Source organism: Hemitrygon akajei, chromosome 10, assembly GCF_048418815.1.
Source record: "Hemitrygon akajei chromosome 10, sHemAka1.3, whole genome shotgun sequence".
Taxonomy (NCBI): domain Eukaryota; kingdom Metazoa; phylum Chordata; class Chondrichthyes; order Myliobatiformes; family Dasyatidae; genus Hemitrygon; species Hemitrygon akajei.
The window spans coordinates 114,683,760-114,703,526 of NC_133133.1; the positions used below are offsets into that span (position 1 = coordinate 114,683,760).

The window sequence follows — 19,767 nt, forward strand, 5'->3', positions numbered from 1 at the left end:
TCCCCACCTTGTTCTGGTCTTTTCCCCCTTCTTTTCTCATCCTTTTGAAGGGTCTCGGCCCAAAACGTCAACTATTTATTCCTCTCCATCGATGCTGCCGGGCATGCTGACTTCCTTCAGCAGATTAAATGTGTTGCAAATAATAAGTGACTTTGCAAGAAGATCTGCGTACAAAAGTAAAGGGGTCTTTTTCATTTACATCGATCTTTGGAGAGTCTGTCTAGATTGTGTACAGCTTTGATCTCTTTACGTACAAAATAGAATGCAGCACAGATCTACTGGACAGGTTCCTGGAATGGTGTTTGGCATGAGAGTGAAGGTTGATTAAGTTATGCCCTTATTCTCTCAATTTCAAAAAAATGAGGGTGTATTTGAAACAGCTCAGAGCTTGACAGGCAGGATGTTTCTCTTGGCTGACATCTCAAAGTGAAGGACATTCAGAATAAGGGAAGGCTATTATGGACTGAAATTAGGCAAAATGTCCTCAAATTTTCTGTTCTGGAAGGCTGTGGCGAATTAACAATTGAATTAAATCAAAACAGATCCATAGGTTGCTAGTTGTTAAGAGACAGAATCAACATGTATTTAGACAATAAGTACAGGAGTAGGCCATTCAGCCCTTAGAGCCAGCACCGCCATTCAATGTGATCATGGCTGGTCATCCACAATCAGTACCCCGTTCCTGCCTTCTCCTCATATCCCTTCACTCTGCTATCTTTAAGAGCTCTATCTAACTCTTTCTTGAAAGCATCCAGAGAATTGGCCTCCACTGCCTTCTGAGGCACAGCATTCCATAGATCCACAACTCTCTGGGTGGAAAAGTTTTTCCTCAACTCTGTTCTAAATGGCCTACCCCTTATTCTTAAACTGTGACCTCTGGTTCTGGACTCCCCCAACATTGGGAACATGTTTCCTGCCTCTAGCGTGTCCAATCCCTTAATAATCTTATATGTTTCAATCAGATCCCCTCTCACCCTTCTAAATTCCAGTGTATACAAGTCCAGTCGCTCCAATCTTTCAAAATATGACAGTCCCGCCATCCGGGAATTAACCTCGTGAACCTACTCTGCACTCCCTCAGTAGCAAGAATGTCCTTCCTCAAATTTGGAGACCAAAACTGAACACAGTACTCCCAAGTGTAGTCTCACCAAGGCCCTGTACAACTGCAGAAGGACCTCTTTGCTCCGATACTCAACTCCCCTTGTTATAAAGGCCAACATGCCATTAGCTTTCTTCACTGCCTGCTGTACCTGCATGCTTACTCTCAGTGAGTGATGAACAAGGACACCTAGATCTCGTTGCACTTCCCTTTTCCTAACTTGACACCATTCAGATAATAATCTGCCTTCCTGTTCTTGCCACCAAAGTGGATAACCTCACATTTATCCACATTAAACTGCATCTGCCCACTCATCCAACCTGTCCAAGTCACCCTGAATTCTCCTAACATCCTCCTCATATTTCACACTTCCACCCAGCTTTGTCATCTGCAAATTTGCTAATGTTACTTTTAATTCCTTCATCTAAATCATTAATGTATGTTGTAAATGGCTGCGGTCCCAGCACTGAGCCTTGCGGTACCCCACTAGTCACTGCCTGCCATTCTGAAAAGGATCCGTTAATCCCTACTCTTTGCTTTCTGTCTGCCAACCAATTTTCTATCCATGTCAGTACCCTATCCCCAATACCATGTGCTCTAATTTTGCCCACTAATTTCCCATGTGGGAGCTAATCAAAGGCTTTCTGAAAGTTCAGGTACACTGCATCCACTGGCTCTCCCTTGTCCATTTTCATAGTTACATCTTCAAAAAATTCCAGAAGATTAGTCAAGCATGATTTCCCCTTCATAAATCCATGCTGGCTCGGACCGATCCTGTTACTGCTATCCAAATGTGCCGCTATTTCATCTTTTATAATTGACTCCAGCATCTTCCCCACCACTGATGTCAGGCTAACTGGTCTATAATTCCCTGTTTTTTCCTCTCTCCCTCCTTTCTTAAAAAGTGGGATAACATTAGCTATCCTCCAATCCTCAGGAACTGATCCTGAATCTATAGAACATTGGAAAATGATTACCAATGTGTCCACGATTTCTAGAGCCACATCCTCAAGTACCCTGGGATGCAGACCATCAGGCCCTGGGGATTTATCAGCCTTCAGTCCCACCAGTCTGCCCAACACCATTGTCTGCCTAATGTGAATTTCCTTCAGTTCCTCCGTTACCCTTGGTCCTCTGGCCACTATTACATCTGGGAGATTGTCTGCATCTTCCCTAGTGAAGACAGGTCCAAAGTACCTGTTCGACTTGTCTGCCATTTCCTTGTTCCCCATAATAAATTCACCTGTTTCTGTCTTCAAGGGCCCAACTTTGGTCTTTTATTTTTTCCTTTTCACATACCTAAAGAAGCTTTTACTATCCTCCTTTATATTCTTGGCTAGCTTACCTTCGTACCTCATCTTTTCTCCCCATGTTGCCTTTTTAGTTATCTTCTGTTGCTCTTTAAAGTTTCCCAATCCCCTGGCTTCCCACTCACCTTTGCTATGTTATACTTCTCTTTTATTTTTATACTGTTCTTGACTTCTCTTATCAGCCACGGTTGCCTCCTACACCCCTTAGAACCTTTCTTCCTCTTTGGAATGAACTGATCCTGCACCTTCTGAATTATTCCCAGAAATGCCTGCCATTGTTGTTTCACTGTCAACCCTGCTAAGGTGTCCTTCCAGTGAACTTTGGCTAGTTCCTCCCTCATGGCTCCATAGTCCCCTTTGTTCAATTGTAATACTGACACTTCTGATTTTCCCTTCTCCCTCTCAAATTGTAGATTAAAACTCATCATATTATGGTCACTACCTCCTAATGGCTCCTTTACCTCGAGTTCCCTTATCAAATCTGGTTCATTACACATTTGGTACATGAAATAGAGCTGAGTTGGAAGATCACACAAGATCTTGAATTACTGACAGCAGACTTGATGGGCTGAATGACCTACTCAAGCTCCTAATAATATTTATTAGCTCTAATCAGGAAACATTACCTTTTCATCGCTACCTAATTGTTGCAATGCCTGCTAAGTACAGCAATTTCTGTTCTTGTTCAGGTTACAAGGTTGTTCAACATACAGGCCGTTCAGCCCATGATGTTCTGGCCTTTTAATCTATTCTAAGGTGAATTTCACCCTTCCTTCTCACATTGCCTTCCATATTTTTTTTAATCCATGTGCCTCTTTAAGAGCCTCTTTAATGTCCTTAATGTATCTGCCTCGACCACCACCCTGGCAGTGTGGGTGCAAAAAAATCTCTTGTCATCCCCCTTATACATTCTCCTGTCACCTTAAACTTAGCCATTGATAGCAAGTGTTTTCTTCTGTGTAGTTCCACTTTACTAATTCAATTTAATTGTGGGTTTTGATGTAGACTCCCAAATTGAATTCCAAAGCCCAATATATCTGTGAAACTTCATTCTTCATTCTCCCTGAATATTTTCCTTTCAAGGTTTTGCTTCAACATCATTTCACTACATCCTCAAAGGCTCCTCTATCACTGAAACATATGCTGTTTATAAAGCTATCATATCTTCCTGAATCCTGCTTGGGACTTGGATCATATCAACTGTCATCCCACCCATGGTTATTGCACTACCTCATCATGCCAAGCTGTGTTCAATTGATTTTGTGTTGAATCCTGTCCAGGGCCTCTGTAATACACCAAATTGATTTAAGGTTTTTGTGTCAGTTCGTTATATCATGGATTTTGTATTTTGTGTTTTTGCTGGTTTCCACTTAATCTTTCTTATTGCTTTATCAATCTGATGCTGTCATTCATGTCACAAGCTTGAGAATAGGCCCTCAGTACAAGGTGCAGAGTCTGCTTAATTTCACCAAGTCTTGAAGCTTAAGTAGTTGATACATTTGTATATATTTAGAGATACAGCACAGTAACGGGCCCCTCTAGTCCAATCAGCCTCACTGCCCAATTACACCCATGTGACCAATGTGCCTACTAGCCCTCCTGTCTTTGTGGGAATGAGAGGGGAAACTGGAGTACCCGGAGGAAGCACATGTGGTCATGGGGAGAACATACAAACTCCTTACAGCAGTGGCAGGAATTGAACCCAAGTCGCTGGCTCTGTAATAGTGTTATGCTAGCCTCTAGCTATGTGATGCCCCCGACATAATGCCAGTTACCTTTTAAGTCCTTTATCCTAGTATGCACTGAAATTAATAATGTTGCTGCTTCAGTGAGATGCAGAACGCCATCCAGTGTTTAAAAAAAGATCTAACGGTATATTTTCCCTATTCAGCATCCAGATAATTAGCACGTGAATGAAATGGGATCTGGGGCACAAACAAATGAGTACCTACAGTGATGTTGTGCTTTCAGTGGATCACGTGGACTCAACTGTACACTTTGCGTGAAGTCCATTGGTCAGAACACTTCTTTAATTCAACACCCCCCCCACACTTTTCCATTACCCATTCTGCCTCCCCCTTCTTTTCTCATATGATTATTCCTCTGTCCCTACTTCTTTCTTCTGTGGTCCACTGAACTCTCCTATCAGATTTCTCCTTCAGCCCTTTACCTTTTCCATCTGTTCCTCTCAACTTTGTACTTCATTATCCTTCCACACTCATGCACCTTCTCCCTCACTTGCTCTAATTGATCACCTGCCAACTTGTACTACTTCCCCTTTCCCCCACCTTCTTATCCTAGCTTCTGCCTCTTCTTTTCCAGTCCTGATGAAGGGTCTTGGCCTGAAACGTCAACTCTTTATTCCTTTACATAGATAACTGCCTGACCTACGTTTCTCTGGGTCTCCAGTATCTGCAGAATCTCTTGTGTTTACAGTAAAAGTATAGCCATCTGAATGATTGCAGAGGTAGATGAAAGGACTTGCTCTTAGATTTGGGTTCCTGTATTAAGTCCAGGCAAGCAGTATTCTAAGACTGAGTATTGGGCAAAACTGTCTTGCAGGGTGTAACACTAACAGACTTGCAAGAAGCTGAGAAAACAATTGGAAGGAGTCGTGTTGACCGTCGAACTCGAGAACAAGAGGAGAAGGAGGAGAAAGAAAAGCAAGACCGAGAAAAGCAAGAGGACAAAAATCAGTCTGAAGCTCAAGATTATGAGAAGCAAAAGCTTAACAGAAATGCTGAAGAGGTATTTGGTCTCAAGAAAATGGCATGAATTCTCAGTCATTAAATATAATATTTTAAAGCAATTGTTTTTATTATTCATGCTAAATAAACTTTCACTACAAATTCTTCATTCACTGTGGCAATTATGCTTGACTTATTTTTGTAGATTGGTCTTTCTAGATTTCTGCATCCAGCTCTGTGTAACATAAGTAGCGTTCTGGTGCAATCTGAATCTCAGCTGAAATGTTCTCTTTTTGAATTGTTTCCTTCATTACCATTTGTGTGCTCGGTTTCTAATTGAGATTCCAGTCACTTAATCAGGTTTTATCTTCTGAGTATTGGGCATAATCCTTGACTTGGTTTCCATTGACCAGTTACTTTTTGTCTGTTATTTTAACGAACACCTCGAAGCAGAATCATTTCACAGTTGGAATGCCTTTGACACAGCTTATATTTATACACACAAGTGTGTATCCACATTTGGAATGCTGCCATGCTGAGTATTTGTCACCCCTTACAATGCCATTCAGAATAAGTGAGAACACTCCACATTATGTTGGCTTGAACTGTTTTTGAATGCTTTTGAGGAATGTTTGGCAGCCTTGCTCTGAACTGCAGAGGTCACAATGATGCCTGACTGAGTAGCACCTCCCCAGGCAGAGAGAGTATAAGACATAAGAGCAGAATTAGGCCATTAAGTCCATCGAGTCTGCCCTACCATCATGGCTGATTTATTAAACCCCTACTCCTGCCTTCTCCCCGTAACCTTTGACGCCCTTACTAATCAAGAACCTAACAACCTCCTCTTGAAATATTCATAGGTTCCCCAACCTCTGGCTAAGGACATTCTTCCTCTTCTGTTCCAAAGGGATGCCATTGTCCCCTGAGATCCTAGACTCCTCCATGATAGGAAACATCCTCTCCACGTCCATTCTATCCAGGCCTCTTAATATTCTGTGAGATCCCCCCCCCCCACCCCCACAACCAATTCTTCTAAACTCCAGTGAGTATAAGCCCAGAGCCATCAAATACTCCTTGCTTGTTAACTTTTTCATTCTCAGATCATTCTTGTGAACCTTCTCTGGACCATCTCCAATGCTTGCAGATTATTTCTCAGATATAGGGCCTAAATCTGCTCACGGTACCCTAAACGTGGTCTGACCAATGCCCTATAAAGCCTCCAGAGAGAGAAACTCCAAGTATATACCTGTGTACTATTTTCTCCGCAAAGAGCTTGTCTCAAAATTTTAAAGGATGTAATTGATCAGTAGTCTTCTGACATAAGTCACTGTCATCATCATTGATGGTAATGCTGACCTGTGTAGTTTTCGTTTTAACATTACAATCCGGTTATGTACTTCATTACCACTTGTTTTCAGGACATCTGTAGTTGCTTTCACTTTTAACTCAATACAGTAATGATGCTCCTAATGCTAAGAGAGGGTTGTAAGATCAGATCCCCTTGAACAGCATCCATCTGCAATGTGCATGATAAACATATGGTGTTCATGAAGGCAAAAGATGATGCTAAATGGTTACTGTATATGATAATTTGAATATAAAAATCCTTTATATAAAAATATAAAAAGGTGGGTAATGTTTCAGAAATATTAAAAGGGAAACATTTTGAAATTAACAGTGTATGATACTAGCTTTTAAACACTGTATAACATCTTTCTCAGTCTTACTTTTAAATTTCTAATTTTTTTTCTGAAGCATTATCAACGCGTCAAACCAAGCACCACGTCATCCACAACTGCCACTGTCTCTGCCCTAAATAGTTCATACGTTTCCTCCCAACTAAGTCGACCCAATAGTCTAATAGGCATTACATCTGCTTATTCAACTTACTCTCGAAGTTCTGGAGAAGCGGATAAAGGTAATCATGCATTTCTTTATGCATTGTCTGTTGGTAAGAGTTAAGTGTGAGTCTGTGATCATGCGTTTGTTCCACTTAACGAATGCATCAAAACCAAAATTTCCATTTCCTTGGTAGCCCTGATAACTTTGACAGAAGCCAAAGATGCAAGTGGTGCCTTGTCTCCTATTAAATTTGTCATGCATAAAGTTTTTACATATCCCTTACACTTGCAGTATTTAAGTAAATTAATTTAATTTAACATAGATAACAGAAAAATGGAGGGCTATGTTTGTCCTTGGAGTTGGTTAAAATGTTGGCACAACATGGTGGGCCAAAAGGCCTGTACTGCACTGTAGTATTCTGTGTTTAACGGAAGTAAGTTTAAGATGTCTGTTGTTTAAGTTAATTGGTAAATTGGTTTGTTATCACAGTGGGGGAAAAACTCACCTAGCATACTGTTTGTACAGATCATCTCATTACAGCAAAGGAAAACAATAACTGAATCCAGAATAAAGTGTTATAGTATAGAGAAAGTGTAGTGCAGGTAGACAACATGCAAGGTCATAATGAGGTAGATGGTGAGGTGAAGAGTCAATTAGATGAATTATGAATTAGATGTTGAGGCCAACACAAGATTATCAAATTCCACTGGAATTCAAGTATTCACAAGATCTTTTAATAGAAATTTTCCATTTTCTTTTGTTAAACAATTGTTTCGTGACTTCACCTCTGGACATTGATGTTTCAAAGTTGAAAATTACCCTTTAGATTATCTCCATCCAGAGTAGTGGTTTCTCCTCACCTTGAGATCTTGGGTCAGGCACCCTTCCCATCCTTTGGTCCGTCCTCGTTCATCTACTAAGGTTCTGGTTAATCTGCTGTATGATTTGAGGCTGATATGCAGAAATTATCCTTCTAAGATCTCAAATGGATCAAAGTTCAAAGTAAGTTTACTATCAGAGTGCATATATGTCACCATATACTACTCTGGGATTAATTTTCTTGCTGGCATTTACAGTAGATGCAAAGAAATACTCTACACACGTATCAATGGAAAAAAACACACACACTACCAAGATAAACAACCAATGTACAAAAGAAGATAAACTTCCAAATATAAAATAAATAATGATAAATAAGTAATATATAATAATGAGAACCTGTGTTGTAGAGTCCTTGAAAGCAGTTCGATTGGTTGTGGAACAGTTCAGTGTTGAGGTGAGTGAAGGAACCTGATGGTTGAAGGGTTGTAACTGTTCCAGAACCTGGTGGTGTGGGACCTGAGGCTCCTGCACCTCCTACATGATGGTAGCAGGGGGCATGGCCTGTTTGGTGGGGATCCTGAAGATGGATGCTGCTTTCTTGTGGCAGCAAAGGTTGTAGGTGTGATCAGTGATGGGGTGAGATTTTCCTGTGATGGAGTAGGTTGTATCCACCACTTTTTGTAGGCTTTTTCCGTTCCTGTGCATTGGTGTTTCCATACAGTGATGAAACCTGTCAGGATACTCTCCACTGTGCATCTACAGAAGCTTGTCAAAGTTTTAGATGACAAGCTGAATCTGCAAACTTCTAAGAAAGTAGAGGCACTGCAATACTTCCACTGTAATTGCACTTGTGCGTTGGTCTGCCCAACTGAAGCTGCCATTGTTTTACCTATTGAAAGAGATTATCTTTGGCTCTGATTTTACTGATTTAGAAGGGTAGTTTCACTTAGTTGCTCTTTATATTAACAGAATCTTTTCACCATTCCTGGCTGCATCTTTGTGTCAGTCAGAAAGTAAGTTTTTACATGTTGGTTTCTAGAGATCATTCAGCATCTCCAAACCAGCATGGAATTCACTATTGCTTTTATCGCAAGGCACTCCAGTATCTTAAGCGACGTTTTTGTCTTCCCACCAGAGGACTTGTGTAGAGTTGAGCACAATTACATCACTTGAGGACTTGGAGTGGAGTGGACGGACTGATCTTTGCACTTGTGAGGTGTCCACAAGGAGGAGTAGACTTTTAGCTGTGCCTTGACCTTAGCTTTGCATTCTGACATACTGACCAGAATGATTAAATTCAAATATAGAGATAAAGCACAGGAAAGCAAGTGTTGTGTTCCCTTTCCTTTGAATATCATGGTGTTATGTGTGGTGCTTTGTTTGGTGGAACTCCATTTGTGACATTGGTACAGGTCTGGTCTCACTACATAAGGTAGAGTGAGTGTGGCAAAAGTATGACATTTTTTTTAACCCTTGCAGTGGTGTTCACAGTCTCAGAAAAAGGGACTGGCCATCTCAGACATTAAGAGGGAATGAAGTTCTTCCTCTCCCCCCCCCCCCCCACCCACCCACCCACTACCACTCCCCATCTGACAGACACACTCTCGTCCTGTACTGGTCACTTTTTCTCTTTTATTACTGCTGTTTCACATCTTTGTACTACTTGTTTTATTATAATACAAATAGTTATAATCTAATATTGAAAGACCTTGATGGAATGGACAAAGGATGTTTCCAATAGCAGGACATTCTAGGAGCAGATGGCACATCCTCAGAATCCAAGCACACCCTGTTAGAGCAGAGATAAGGAGGAATTTCTTCAGCCACAGGGTGGTGAATCTGAGAAGTTCATTGCGACGGACAACTGTGGAGGTGAAGTGATTGGATATATTTAAACCAGGGGTTGGATAGGTTCTTGATTAATCAGGGTGTCAAAGGTTATGGGGAGAAGGCAGGAGACTGGCAGGGAGGGATAATAAATCAGCCATGGAATGGCAGAGCAGACTTGAAGGGACAAATGGCCTAATTCTGCTCTTATTTCTTGTGGTCTTACCCAAATTGCCCTGCTGCAGGACCTGTTTAAATCGGGTAACTTTGCAATAGTTCAGTTATTGCTTGCTCCACCCCTCCCCAGCCCACCCATAAGATATAGGAGCATGTGCCTTGAAGTACCCTGAAACTTCATCCTTAATAATGATCTCCAAAATCTTCCTAACTACTGCAGTCAGATGAACTGGCCTATAATTTGCTGCCTTTTGCCTCCCTCAAAGAGTGGAGTAATGTTTATAATTTCCAGTCCACTGGAACCATTCCAGAATCTCATGATTTGTGAAAGATCATTACTAATGCCTCCACAATTTCTTCAGGCATTTCTTTCAAAACCCTGGGATGTAGTCCATCTGGTCCAGGTGACTCATCTACCTTTAGACCTTTCAGTATCCAAAACGCTTTCTCCTTAGTAATAGGAATTTCACTCAATTCTGCCCCCTGGCACTCTCAAATTTCTGACAATTTCCAGCTGGTGTCTTCCACAGGAAAGACTGATGCAAAATTCTTCCTCCATCTGCAATCAATTAAATTGGTATAGATGATACACTGAACCTCAACTTTCCATGATTCATGTCAAGGATTTGAATAATTTCATTTAAAATGTACCAATTTGTAATCAAGTTTTATAAAATTAAAGCCTTATTGTACATAATGACAACTTTGTTTAGATGGGTCAATTTGATATATGTCCATTCTTCAAAAAAAGCATGATACCGTGAAATTATTTAGCTCTTCGGATTCATTTAAAATCCTGCAGCTGCAAAAGTAGAAGTTGTCTGAACTTCATTTAAGAGAAGTTTGGGTGAGTACATGGATGGGAGGGGTATGGAAGTCTATGGTCCGGATTTAGGTTGATGGCACTAAGCCAAAAAAATAGTTTGGCAATGACCAGAAAGGCGGAATGGCCTGTTCCTCTGCTGTAGTTCTCCATTATGTTCTGGTAACAGCACAGACTCTACCCAAGTGACCTCTTGTGTTTTCTATGATTGTTGCATCAGCAAAGTCTGATGGTTAATTCAGATTTCCTGTATTTTTTTTTGATCTGAACAAATTTTATCTTTCTTAATTTGTGCAGGAACAGATGAGAGAGATGGTGAGGAGAAATTGGATGATAAGTCGCAAAATAAACCATCAGTAAGAGAGCGACGGCGACCGAGGGAAAAGCGGAGATCCACAGGGGTTTCTTATTGGACCCAGGATGTGAGTGTGATACCCTAACCACTGTTAAATGTGTCAGGACTTAAACTCAGTCATGTTGGTAAAACCTGGGAACCATCCTTTGCAATTCCTTTAACAGCCACAGTGTATATTTGAGCTCTTTGGATCCAAGTACAAATTACTTACTTGGAGGTGCAGCATGGTAACTGGTCCTTTTGGCCCAATTAGCCCCTGCTGCCCAATTACACAATTAATCGACTAACCCATATGTCTTTGGAATGTGGGAGCAAAACCAGTGGTAATTCACTTGGCCATGGGGAGAACGTGCAAACTCCTTGTAGACTGTGGCAGAAATTAACTTGGGTTGTGTTGCACTTCATTACCATGCCACATTTCCCCTGATGACTCCTTGAAATGCTCAAGAATTTTTCTTCAAAGGGCATTCTGAACTGAAAAGCCACTTCTTCAATGATATTTCACATTTTGATTGTTATGCTTTGCAAAAATATGTACCATTTTCTTAATGAAGATCTTGTGATCTTGTGTTGCTGAGGAACCATTTTTTCTTAATCCCTGCAATTGAAGAGATGTTTTTTAATAAATCTGCTACTTAAGAGGGCAGAAGAGGATTATTAATACTAAGACACTATTAATACTGTGCTGTGAGTTAATGAGTTAAACAGGTGTAGCCAAGTGTGTGCATTAGGCTCTTCCCACTGCTCATCGTCGGTGATGGCATTTAAGAACTGGGGTGAACTTCCTGTGCTGTAAATTGCAGTAACATTTTTGAAATGTTATCAGCTGTACAGAACATAGTATCTTCATAATTTTGTGTCATCTGTTGTTTTTGATCCATGTTTCAGATGAACATGACTGTTTAATCATCTATTTCTAGTATAAAGGAAATGTTAATTCACAGGATTGAACATCAGTTGGTTCTCTTGAATTTGATGAGGCATGTAAGGGGTTCGCTTCATTGGTGAGCCTAGAGTCCCATATGGAGCAGGCTGGTAGGAGCAGCAGATTATTTCCCATTCATGGTCTTTTGTGACATTTTGACAATTTCATGTTTCCCTTACTGAGATGAGGTGCATCTTCACCAGGAACTGTAGTCGGGGGAAAGGAAGGAAAGGCTTTAAATCTTTTAAAGAGCAATGGGGAAATTACATGAGGGATTTAATTCACATTGTATAAATCCACCATGGAGATAAAGTGAATGACTTTGGGAAGAGAATAACAAGGCAGTTGCATCTTTTAATTACTTTAAAATTGGATTTTGAATGAATTGAATCGAACAGCTTAACCGTATCATTACAAATGCTTAATTTTAAGTTTTAAGTTGTGCAAATTAGGACAGTTCTGCTTTGGTGTTTCATTCTGTGGTCTGATTACGATCATCAGCAGCACTGGACTGCCAGTAAATACTTACATGTAACACACACAAAATGCTGGAGGGAATCAGCAAGCTGGGTAACGTCTGTGGAAAAGAGTACAGTAGACATTCTGGGCCAAGACCCGTCAGCAGGACTGGAGGAAAAAAGGTGGGGGGAGGGGAGGAGAGGGAGAAAGCACAAAGCAGTGGGTGAAACCAGGAGGTGGAGGGGAGAAATAAAGAGCTGGAAAGTTGATTGGTGAAGGAGATGCAGGGCTGCAGAAGGGGGAATCTAATAGAGGACAGAAGGCCATAGAAGAAAGAAAAAGAGGGAGGCATGGTCAGGCAAGGAGATAATGTGAGAGACGGAAAAGGAGATGGGGAATGGTGGGAGAGGGGGTGTAGGGGCCATTACCGGAAGTTTGAGAAATCAACGTTCATGCCATCAGGTTGGAGGCTAGCCAGATGGAATATAAGGTGTTGTTTCTCCAACCTGAGAGTAGCCTCGTCATGACAGTGGAGGAGGCCATGGATAGACATATTGGAATGGGAATAAGTAGTAGAATTAAAATGAGTGGCCACTGGGAGATCCTGGTTTTTCTGGCAGACACGATGAAGCGGTCTCCCAACCTAAATCAGGTCTCACCGATATACAGGACGCCACACCAGGAGCACCAGACACGGTAGATGACCCTAATAAGTGAAGTGGCACCTCAGCTGGAAGGAATGTTTGGGGCCCTGAATAGTCATGAGGAAGGTGGTGTAGCAGCAGGTGTAGCTGTTGTTCCACTTTCAAGGATAAGTGCCAGGAGGGAGATCAGCGGGAAGGGATGAAGGGACAAGGGCGTCATGTAGTGAGCGATCCCTGCAGAAAGTGGGGGAGATGGAAGATGTGTTTGGTGGTGGGATCCCGTTGGAGATGGCAGAAGTTGCGGAGAATTATGTGCTGGACAAGAAGGATGGTGAGGTGATAGGTGAGGGCATCTTTCTCCCTCAGCCTCTTCCCCCCCCCCCCTCCTTCTGCTTTGCACAGGGATTGTTTCTTAACCACACTCTCTGGTCTATTTGCCCCTCCCCACTGATCTCCCTCCTGGTATTTCACCCACACTACCATTCAGGGCTCCAAACTGTACTTCCAGGTGAGGCGACACTTCACCTGTGAGTCTGTTGGGGTCATTTACTGTGTCTGCTGCTCCCGGTGTGATCTCCTGTATATTGGTGAGACCAGATGTAGATTGCGAGACTGCTTCGCTGAGCACCTACGCTCCATCCATAAGAAAAAGCGGGATCTCCCAGTGCCCATTCATTTTAATTCCACTACCCACTCCCATTCAGATATGTCTATCCATAGCCTCCACTGTTGTGATGTGGCCACACTCAGGCTGGAGGAGCAACACCTTATATTCTGTCTGGGTAGCCTCCAATCTGATGGGGGAACATCAATTTCTTGAACTTCCGGCAATGGCCGTTTCCCCCCTTCACCATTCCCCATTTTATGTCCCTCACCTATTTCCTTGCCTACCTATCCCCTCCCTCTGGTGTTCCTCCTTTTCTTTCTACATTGGCCTTCTGATCTCTCCTATCAGACTTCTCCTTCTGCAGCCCTGTATCTCTTTCATCAATCAACTTCCCAGCTGTTTACCACTCTCCCTCCCAGTTTCACCTATCACCTTGTGTTTCTCCCTTCCCCTCTCCATCCACACCTTTTAACTCTACCCCTCATCTTTTTTTCTCCAGTCCTGCTGAAGGGTCTTGGCCCAAAACATCAACTCTACTCTTCCATAGGTGCTGCCTAGCCTGCTGAGTTCATCCAGCATTTTGTGTGTGTAGCTTGGATTTCCAGCATCTGCAGATTTTCTCTTGTTTGTGATTGAAATACTTAAGTGTTTTCATTCCATTTATCCTAACATTTCATGCTTTGTTTATAGAGCGATGAGAATGAACAAGAAGAGCAGTCAGATACAGAAGGAATAAATAAGAAGTGCCAGGTAACTTTCTTTATCCAAGCAGTGGACATGAAATGTTTTGATTGGAACAGTGAAAGAAACATCCCAGTAAAAGCTTCTTGCAGTATAACCCATGTGCATTCACTTCTGTCTGTGTTTACTATGTGTCTGAAGCAGAAGTAGTCGTAATCTTTCATGATTAATTAAACTTTCTTTCAAATGAAGGGAGTTGTTTCTGTCTTTTGCACTTTGTGACGTAAAGTGGAATCTGTGTTTGTGGTGTTATTACCCTTCAAATGGATTTATTGCAGTAGTTCCTATCCCATATAATGACATACCTGCTCTAAAAATGTACATATTTGGGCAGTATATGATACCAGTTCAGAAAATGTATCATTACAGATAGGTTCTTGGATTCAGCGTGGAGAAACATTTAGAAAGAATGTTCATCATTACAGTCATTGACATGGTGTGTAAAACATTGGCAGATCCATTGTTTTTGTTTTATCCAAAACAAATGTTAAATCAAACTGGAGGGCCACATTGCAAGTTTCATGGTTTGCTTATTTGAAAGAAATTCTCCTCCTCCTCCAGGATAAACAATGACTGCAAGCCTGAAGTATTAATGGTTACTCCATTACCATTCTGAATATTTAACCCTTCAACCTCCAGTACAGCTATGCCCTCAGGTGTCAAGTGTTTATTGTCATGCGTACAAGTACCTGTCTGAACAGGTGCAATGACATTCTTATTTTAGCAGCATCATAGATACATAATATCATGTAAGCAGTGTTCACAAGAAAAATGTGAATAAATTATACAGGGTGACACAATATGTAGGAGAAACTCAGCTGGTCAGGCAGCATCTATGGAGTGGAATAAAGACTCAATGTTTGAGTCTGATATCCTTCATCACCATGGGAGAAAGAAAAGGAGGAGGGGCACCAGAGGGGCTTTCTCTGACTTCCCTGTACCCCTTATCTTCTCTTCACCTGCCTATCACCTCCATCTTTCCCTTTCTTCCATGTTTTGCTCTCCTCCTATCAGATTCCTCCTTTAGGTGTCATCTCTTTGATCTATCACCTCCCAGCTTCTCCTTTTATCCCCCCAACTCCCACCCCCACAACAACTTCACCTATCACCTTCCAGATTTTACTCCTCTCTACCCCCATCTTATACTGGATTCTTCCCTCTTCCTTTCCAGTTCTGGTGAAGGGTCTTGGTCTGAACCGTCAATGGTTTAATCATCTCCATAGATGCTGCCAGACCTATTGATTTCCTCCAGCATTTTGCGTGAGTTACTCTGAATTTCCAGGATCTGCAGAATCTCTTGTGTTAACAAATTCTATACCACTTTTAGAAGAAAGAACACAATTCGAACAATGAAAAACAAAAGTCCATTTTACTACAACATTGCCAAAGTGCTGTTAAACCATAGTGATTAACGTTTTGCCAGTTCAGAAACTGAATGGTTGAAATTGAATACCTGCTACACTATGGTTGTTGTGGAAAAGATGGCGTAGCCCAAGTGATGGGTTGGGATATTTACTTTGTAGATGTTGATACTTTGAAGCACTACCACTGATGGGGAGGAATATGCCCATGGTGTCCTGGGCTGAGCCCACTACTCTCTGTAGCTTTTTACGTTGCTGTGCATTTCAGCTTTTAGAACATAGCACACTACTGCTCAGAAACAGGCCCTTTGGCTCAGCTAGTCTGTGCCAAGCTGTTACTCTGCCTAGTCCCATTGATCCATAGCTCTCCATACCTCTCCCATCTATGTACTTAACCAAATTGCTCTTAAATGTTGCAATCAAACCGGCATCCACAACTTCTGGCAGCTCATTCCACACACACACCATCCTCTGAGTGAAGAAAATTCCCCTCATGTCCCCTTAAACATTTCACCTTTTACCCTTAACCCAGACCTCAGTGGAAAAAGCCTGCTATATCTAATTATATCTGCGCACCTCTTAATTTTGTACTCTATCAAATCACTCCTCATTTTCCTACGCTCCTGAGAATAAAGTCCTAACCTTTTCATCCTTCCCCTATTACTCAGGTCTTCAACATCCTTGTAAATTTTCTCTGCACTCTTTCAACTAATTTTGATACCAAGCTTTTAAGAGTCATTGGAACTGAACTCATCCATCCTACTGCATTTTTTCTGGGGTGTTGGGAAGTGAGTCATTTGTTGTAGGATACCAAGCTTCTGACCTGCTGTTAGAGCCACAGTTAACAGTGACTTGTCCACTTGAGATGCTGCTGGGTGTTCCTGGATTGATACTGAATCCCCATCAATTCACATTCTATGTCAGTGATCTATTTGACCATATCAAGTGTTCTTGAGGCAATGAGTATAGCAAGTTTTGAAAAGAAGTATGCAGAGTGAAGGCAAAGTGAGAGGATTGGATGTTTTCATATTTGTATGAACATGTAGCAGTACAGTGCCTTCCCTTTGGCCCACAATGTGGTACCGACCTATTAATCAAGATGAATCTCTTTCCCACCCCACCTCACACAGTCCTTTTTTTCTTTCATCTATGTGTCTATACAAGAGTTAAATGTATTTGCCCCAAATGTATTTACCGCCACCTCCCTTGGCCACCTTCCACACACCCACCACTCCCTTTGTGTTTTTAAAAAAAACAATAAACTACCTCTAATGCCCCCTTGATGAAGAGTCTTGGCCTGAAGCATTGACTGTTTATTCTTTTCCATAAATGCTGTCTGACCTGATGAGTTCGTCTGGCATTTTGTCTGTGTTCTTTGATATCTTCCTATATTTCCTCCAGGAAAATTACGCCCCTGGTACTAGCCATTTTCACCCTGGGGGGGGGGGGGGATTAAAAAAAAAAAAACTCCAGCCCTCCACTTGATCCATGCATCCTGTCACGTGCATCTCTATCTTGGCACATCCTCCAGTTCAGTTATGCCCTTTGTGAGAAATCCAGGAACATTTGTTTCATTTTGAATTATTGCTGCATTTGAGAATTAGTCACTGGTTCTCGGCAGGTGGACAAGAATTTGATCTCTAAACTAAGGGAATGGACGTAGAGTTTAATGAGTGGCTCTGTGACATGGGAATGAGTGCATTTCTAAATCTCCCAGCCACAAAATGTATCTTGCAGTAAAGTCTAAATTTGGTATTGGTAGCCCACCAATGGACAACGGTACCTTCCAACCATAAAGCTAGTTGCACGTTAGTAATGCAGATTCTTTGATACACATGAGATTTTGCGATCTGCAGTTCAAATTAAATTTATGAGCAGCTATTAGCTGGAATATTCAGGATTCAACTTTGTCATTTGTACATCGAAACATAGTGAAATGTGTCATTTGCATTAACAACCAGTTCACCTGAGGGTGTGCTGGGGGCAGCCAACAAGTGTTGCCCCATATTCCATCATCGGCTGAGTGCTGATGATGTTCAGCAGAAAATACAAAAGCATTGTCTTTCAGAAATTAAATTTTGAAAATAATAATTGCTCAGATTGTTTTGTGACTCTTAACATGTTTGATGGAAAATAGCTTGGATATAACATTTCACTTTTGCCTGTCATGTTTGTAGTTAAATCTTTTACATATTTAAATTGTCACATCAGAATTTTGTAATTTTAGATGTAAGGTCTGCTCCTTAACATGTTATAGAAATAGAGGAATGTTTAAACTTAAAATATTGTAACATGAAAAATTCAACAAAATAATTGTACTCGATAACGGCTTAGAATTCCTTGCCCTTAAGCTAATCATTGTTCATTAATGATATCATTAGAAATACATTTCTAATGATATCATAGTCTCAGGTTTACCTAGATCGTTTAATTTGGTGATTTGATTCCTTAGCAAAGAAGCTAACAAGATTGGATAAACAGTTTGAGTAGTTATTTGGCTTTTTCTTAGTGTTCTTAAATTTCTATGATTGAGTATTTTTTGTAGTCAGAATCAGGTTTATTATCACAAATGTGTTTGAAACGTGTTGCTTTAATAGATATAGTAACTGGCTTTTTCACCTTCATGGAGTTTCATGGTAGTCCACCGATATCTTGCATCTGGCTTGAATGCCATAAGACTTGTTAGATCCTAATGCATTTGCAATCCAAAAGTTGTTTGGACATTAAGAATGAGGCATAAAGTTTATTACTTATGATCATTTTATTACTTGTTACAAGAGCATAGAAGAGCGAGAAGAAGGCGCATTGAGAGAACAAATACAAGAACAAACAAAAAAACAGCTGCGCTCATGGTTAGTCCTGACGAAGGGTCTCGGCCCGAAACGTCGACAGCGCTTCTCCCTATAGATGCTGCCTGGCCTGCTGTGTTCCACCAGCATTTTGTGTGTGTTGTTCGAATGTTTTCCAGCATCTGCAGATTTCCTCGTGTTTGCGCTCATGTCATACTCAATCTGAAGATAACAAAATTCCAGTGATAACAATTAACATATAAAATGGCCTGATTTATGTAGGTTGACACCTGCTACTGAAAATGAAGAAGCTTCTAGATGGAAAATTCACTAAACAATTGTACGTATATAGGTGATTATATAAAAATGCAAGCAAGTACAGGAAACTTGAACGACAAAAAAAAAAATTCAATGCCACAATTTAATAGAATATTTAAAGAGAAGTTAGACATTTACTTCTGTAGGCAAGTAGTAATAACTAGTGTGAGTGGGTGCACAGTTCCCAATTTTCCCATAGTTACGTTTCTTTTATCTAATCTATTGAGATGTAAATATGTGATATGATTTTTATTTTTGCTGTGAAGATTTAAGTGTGCAAGATTGGGACCTTCCCTCACATGAGATGAATTTAGAGTCCTTGCTCAGTGAATGTCATAATGTTTAAATGTTCATAACTTTGAATGTGGTCTTTGATTCACATTTTCTTTGAACAAAAGTTAGCTTGATCTCCATTTGAAGCACACAGGATTTCAGACCCTTTCCAAAAGGGCAGTCATTCCTTGGTGTAAGTTTGAAGTTGATTGAATAATGAGCAATTGTGAATGAATTGAATTGAAACAATCTTTGGCTTGAAGAATTCCTTTATTTTAAACACAAAAGATTCAGTAGATTCTGGAAATCCAGAGCAACTCTCACAAAATATTGGTGAAAGTCAGCAGGTCAGGCAACATCTATGGAAGGGAATATTCAGTTGATGATGGGTCGCAGCCTGGAACATCAACTGTTTATTCCCCTCTATAGATGCTGCTTGACCTGCTGAGTTCCTCCAGCATTTCGTGTGCTCCTTTATTTTAATTCTGACGGAATTGATTTTTCATTACTTCATTTTTTTCCCCTGGATTTTAGAAAGAACAAAATTGAAGGAAAAAGCATGAATAGACAATTTGGTCCATGAAACCTACCCCACTATATAATATAGTCATGGCTGTGCTACCCTTGACTATGTCTTCTCTTGTGTGCCAGTTTCTCCTATAATACTCAATTCCCTAATTGTTCTAAATTTTATCAGCTTTTCATATT

At 40.9% G+C, this 19,767-nt stretch overlaps 1 protein-coding gene across 10 annotated transcripts in view; it reads left to right on the plus strand.

The window, feature by feature from the left end:
• The window catches only part of ppp1r12a (protein phosphatase 1, regulatory subunit 12A), a 238,327-nt gene that overhangs the window by 167,637 nt on the left and 50,923 nt on the right, over nucleotides 1-19,767 (plus strand). For all 10 annotated transcript variants that reach the window (XM_073058779.1, XM_073058782.1, XM_073058781.1 and 7 more), the window contains 4 exons: nucleotides 4,972-5,157; nucleotides 6,852-7,014; nucleotides 10,885-11,009; nucleotides 14,268-14,327. In XM_073058779.1, the coding sequence (XP_072914880.1) occupies nucleotides 4,972-5,157; nucleotides 6,852-7,014; nucleotides 10,885-11,009; nucleotides 14,268-14,327 (534 nt within the window). The remainder of the gene's footprint in view (nucleotides 1-4,971; nucleotides 5,158-6,851; nucleotides 7,015-10,884; nucleotides 11,010-14,267; nucleotides 14,328-19,767) is intronic.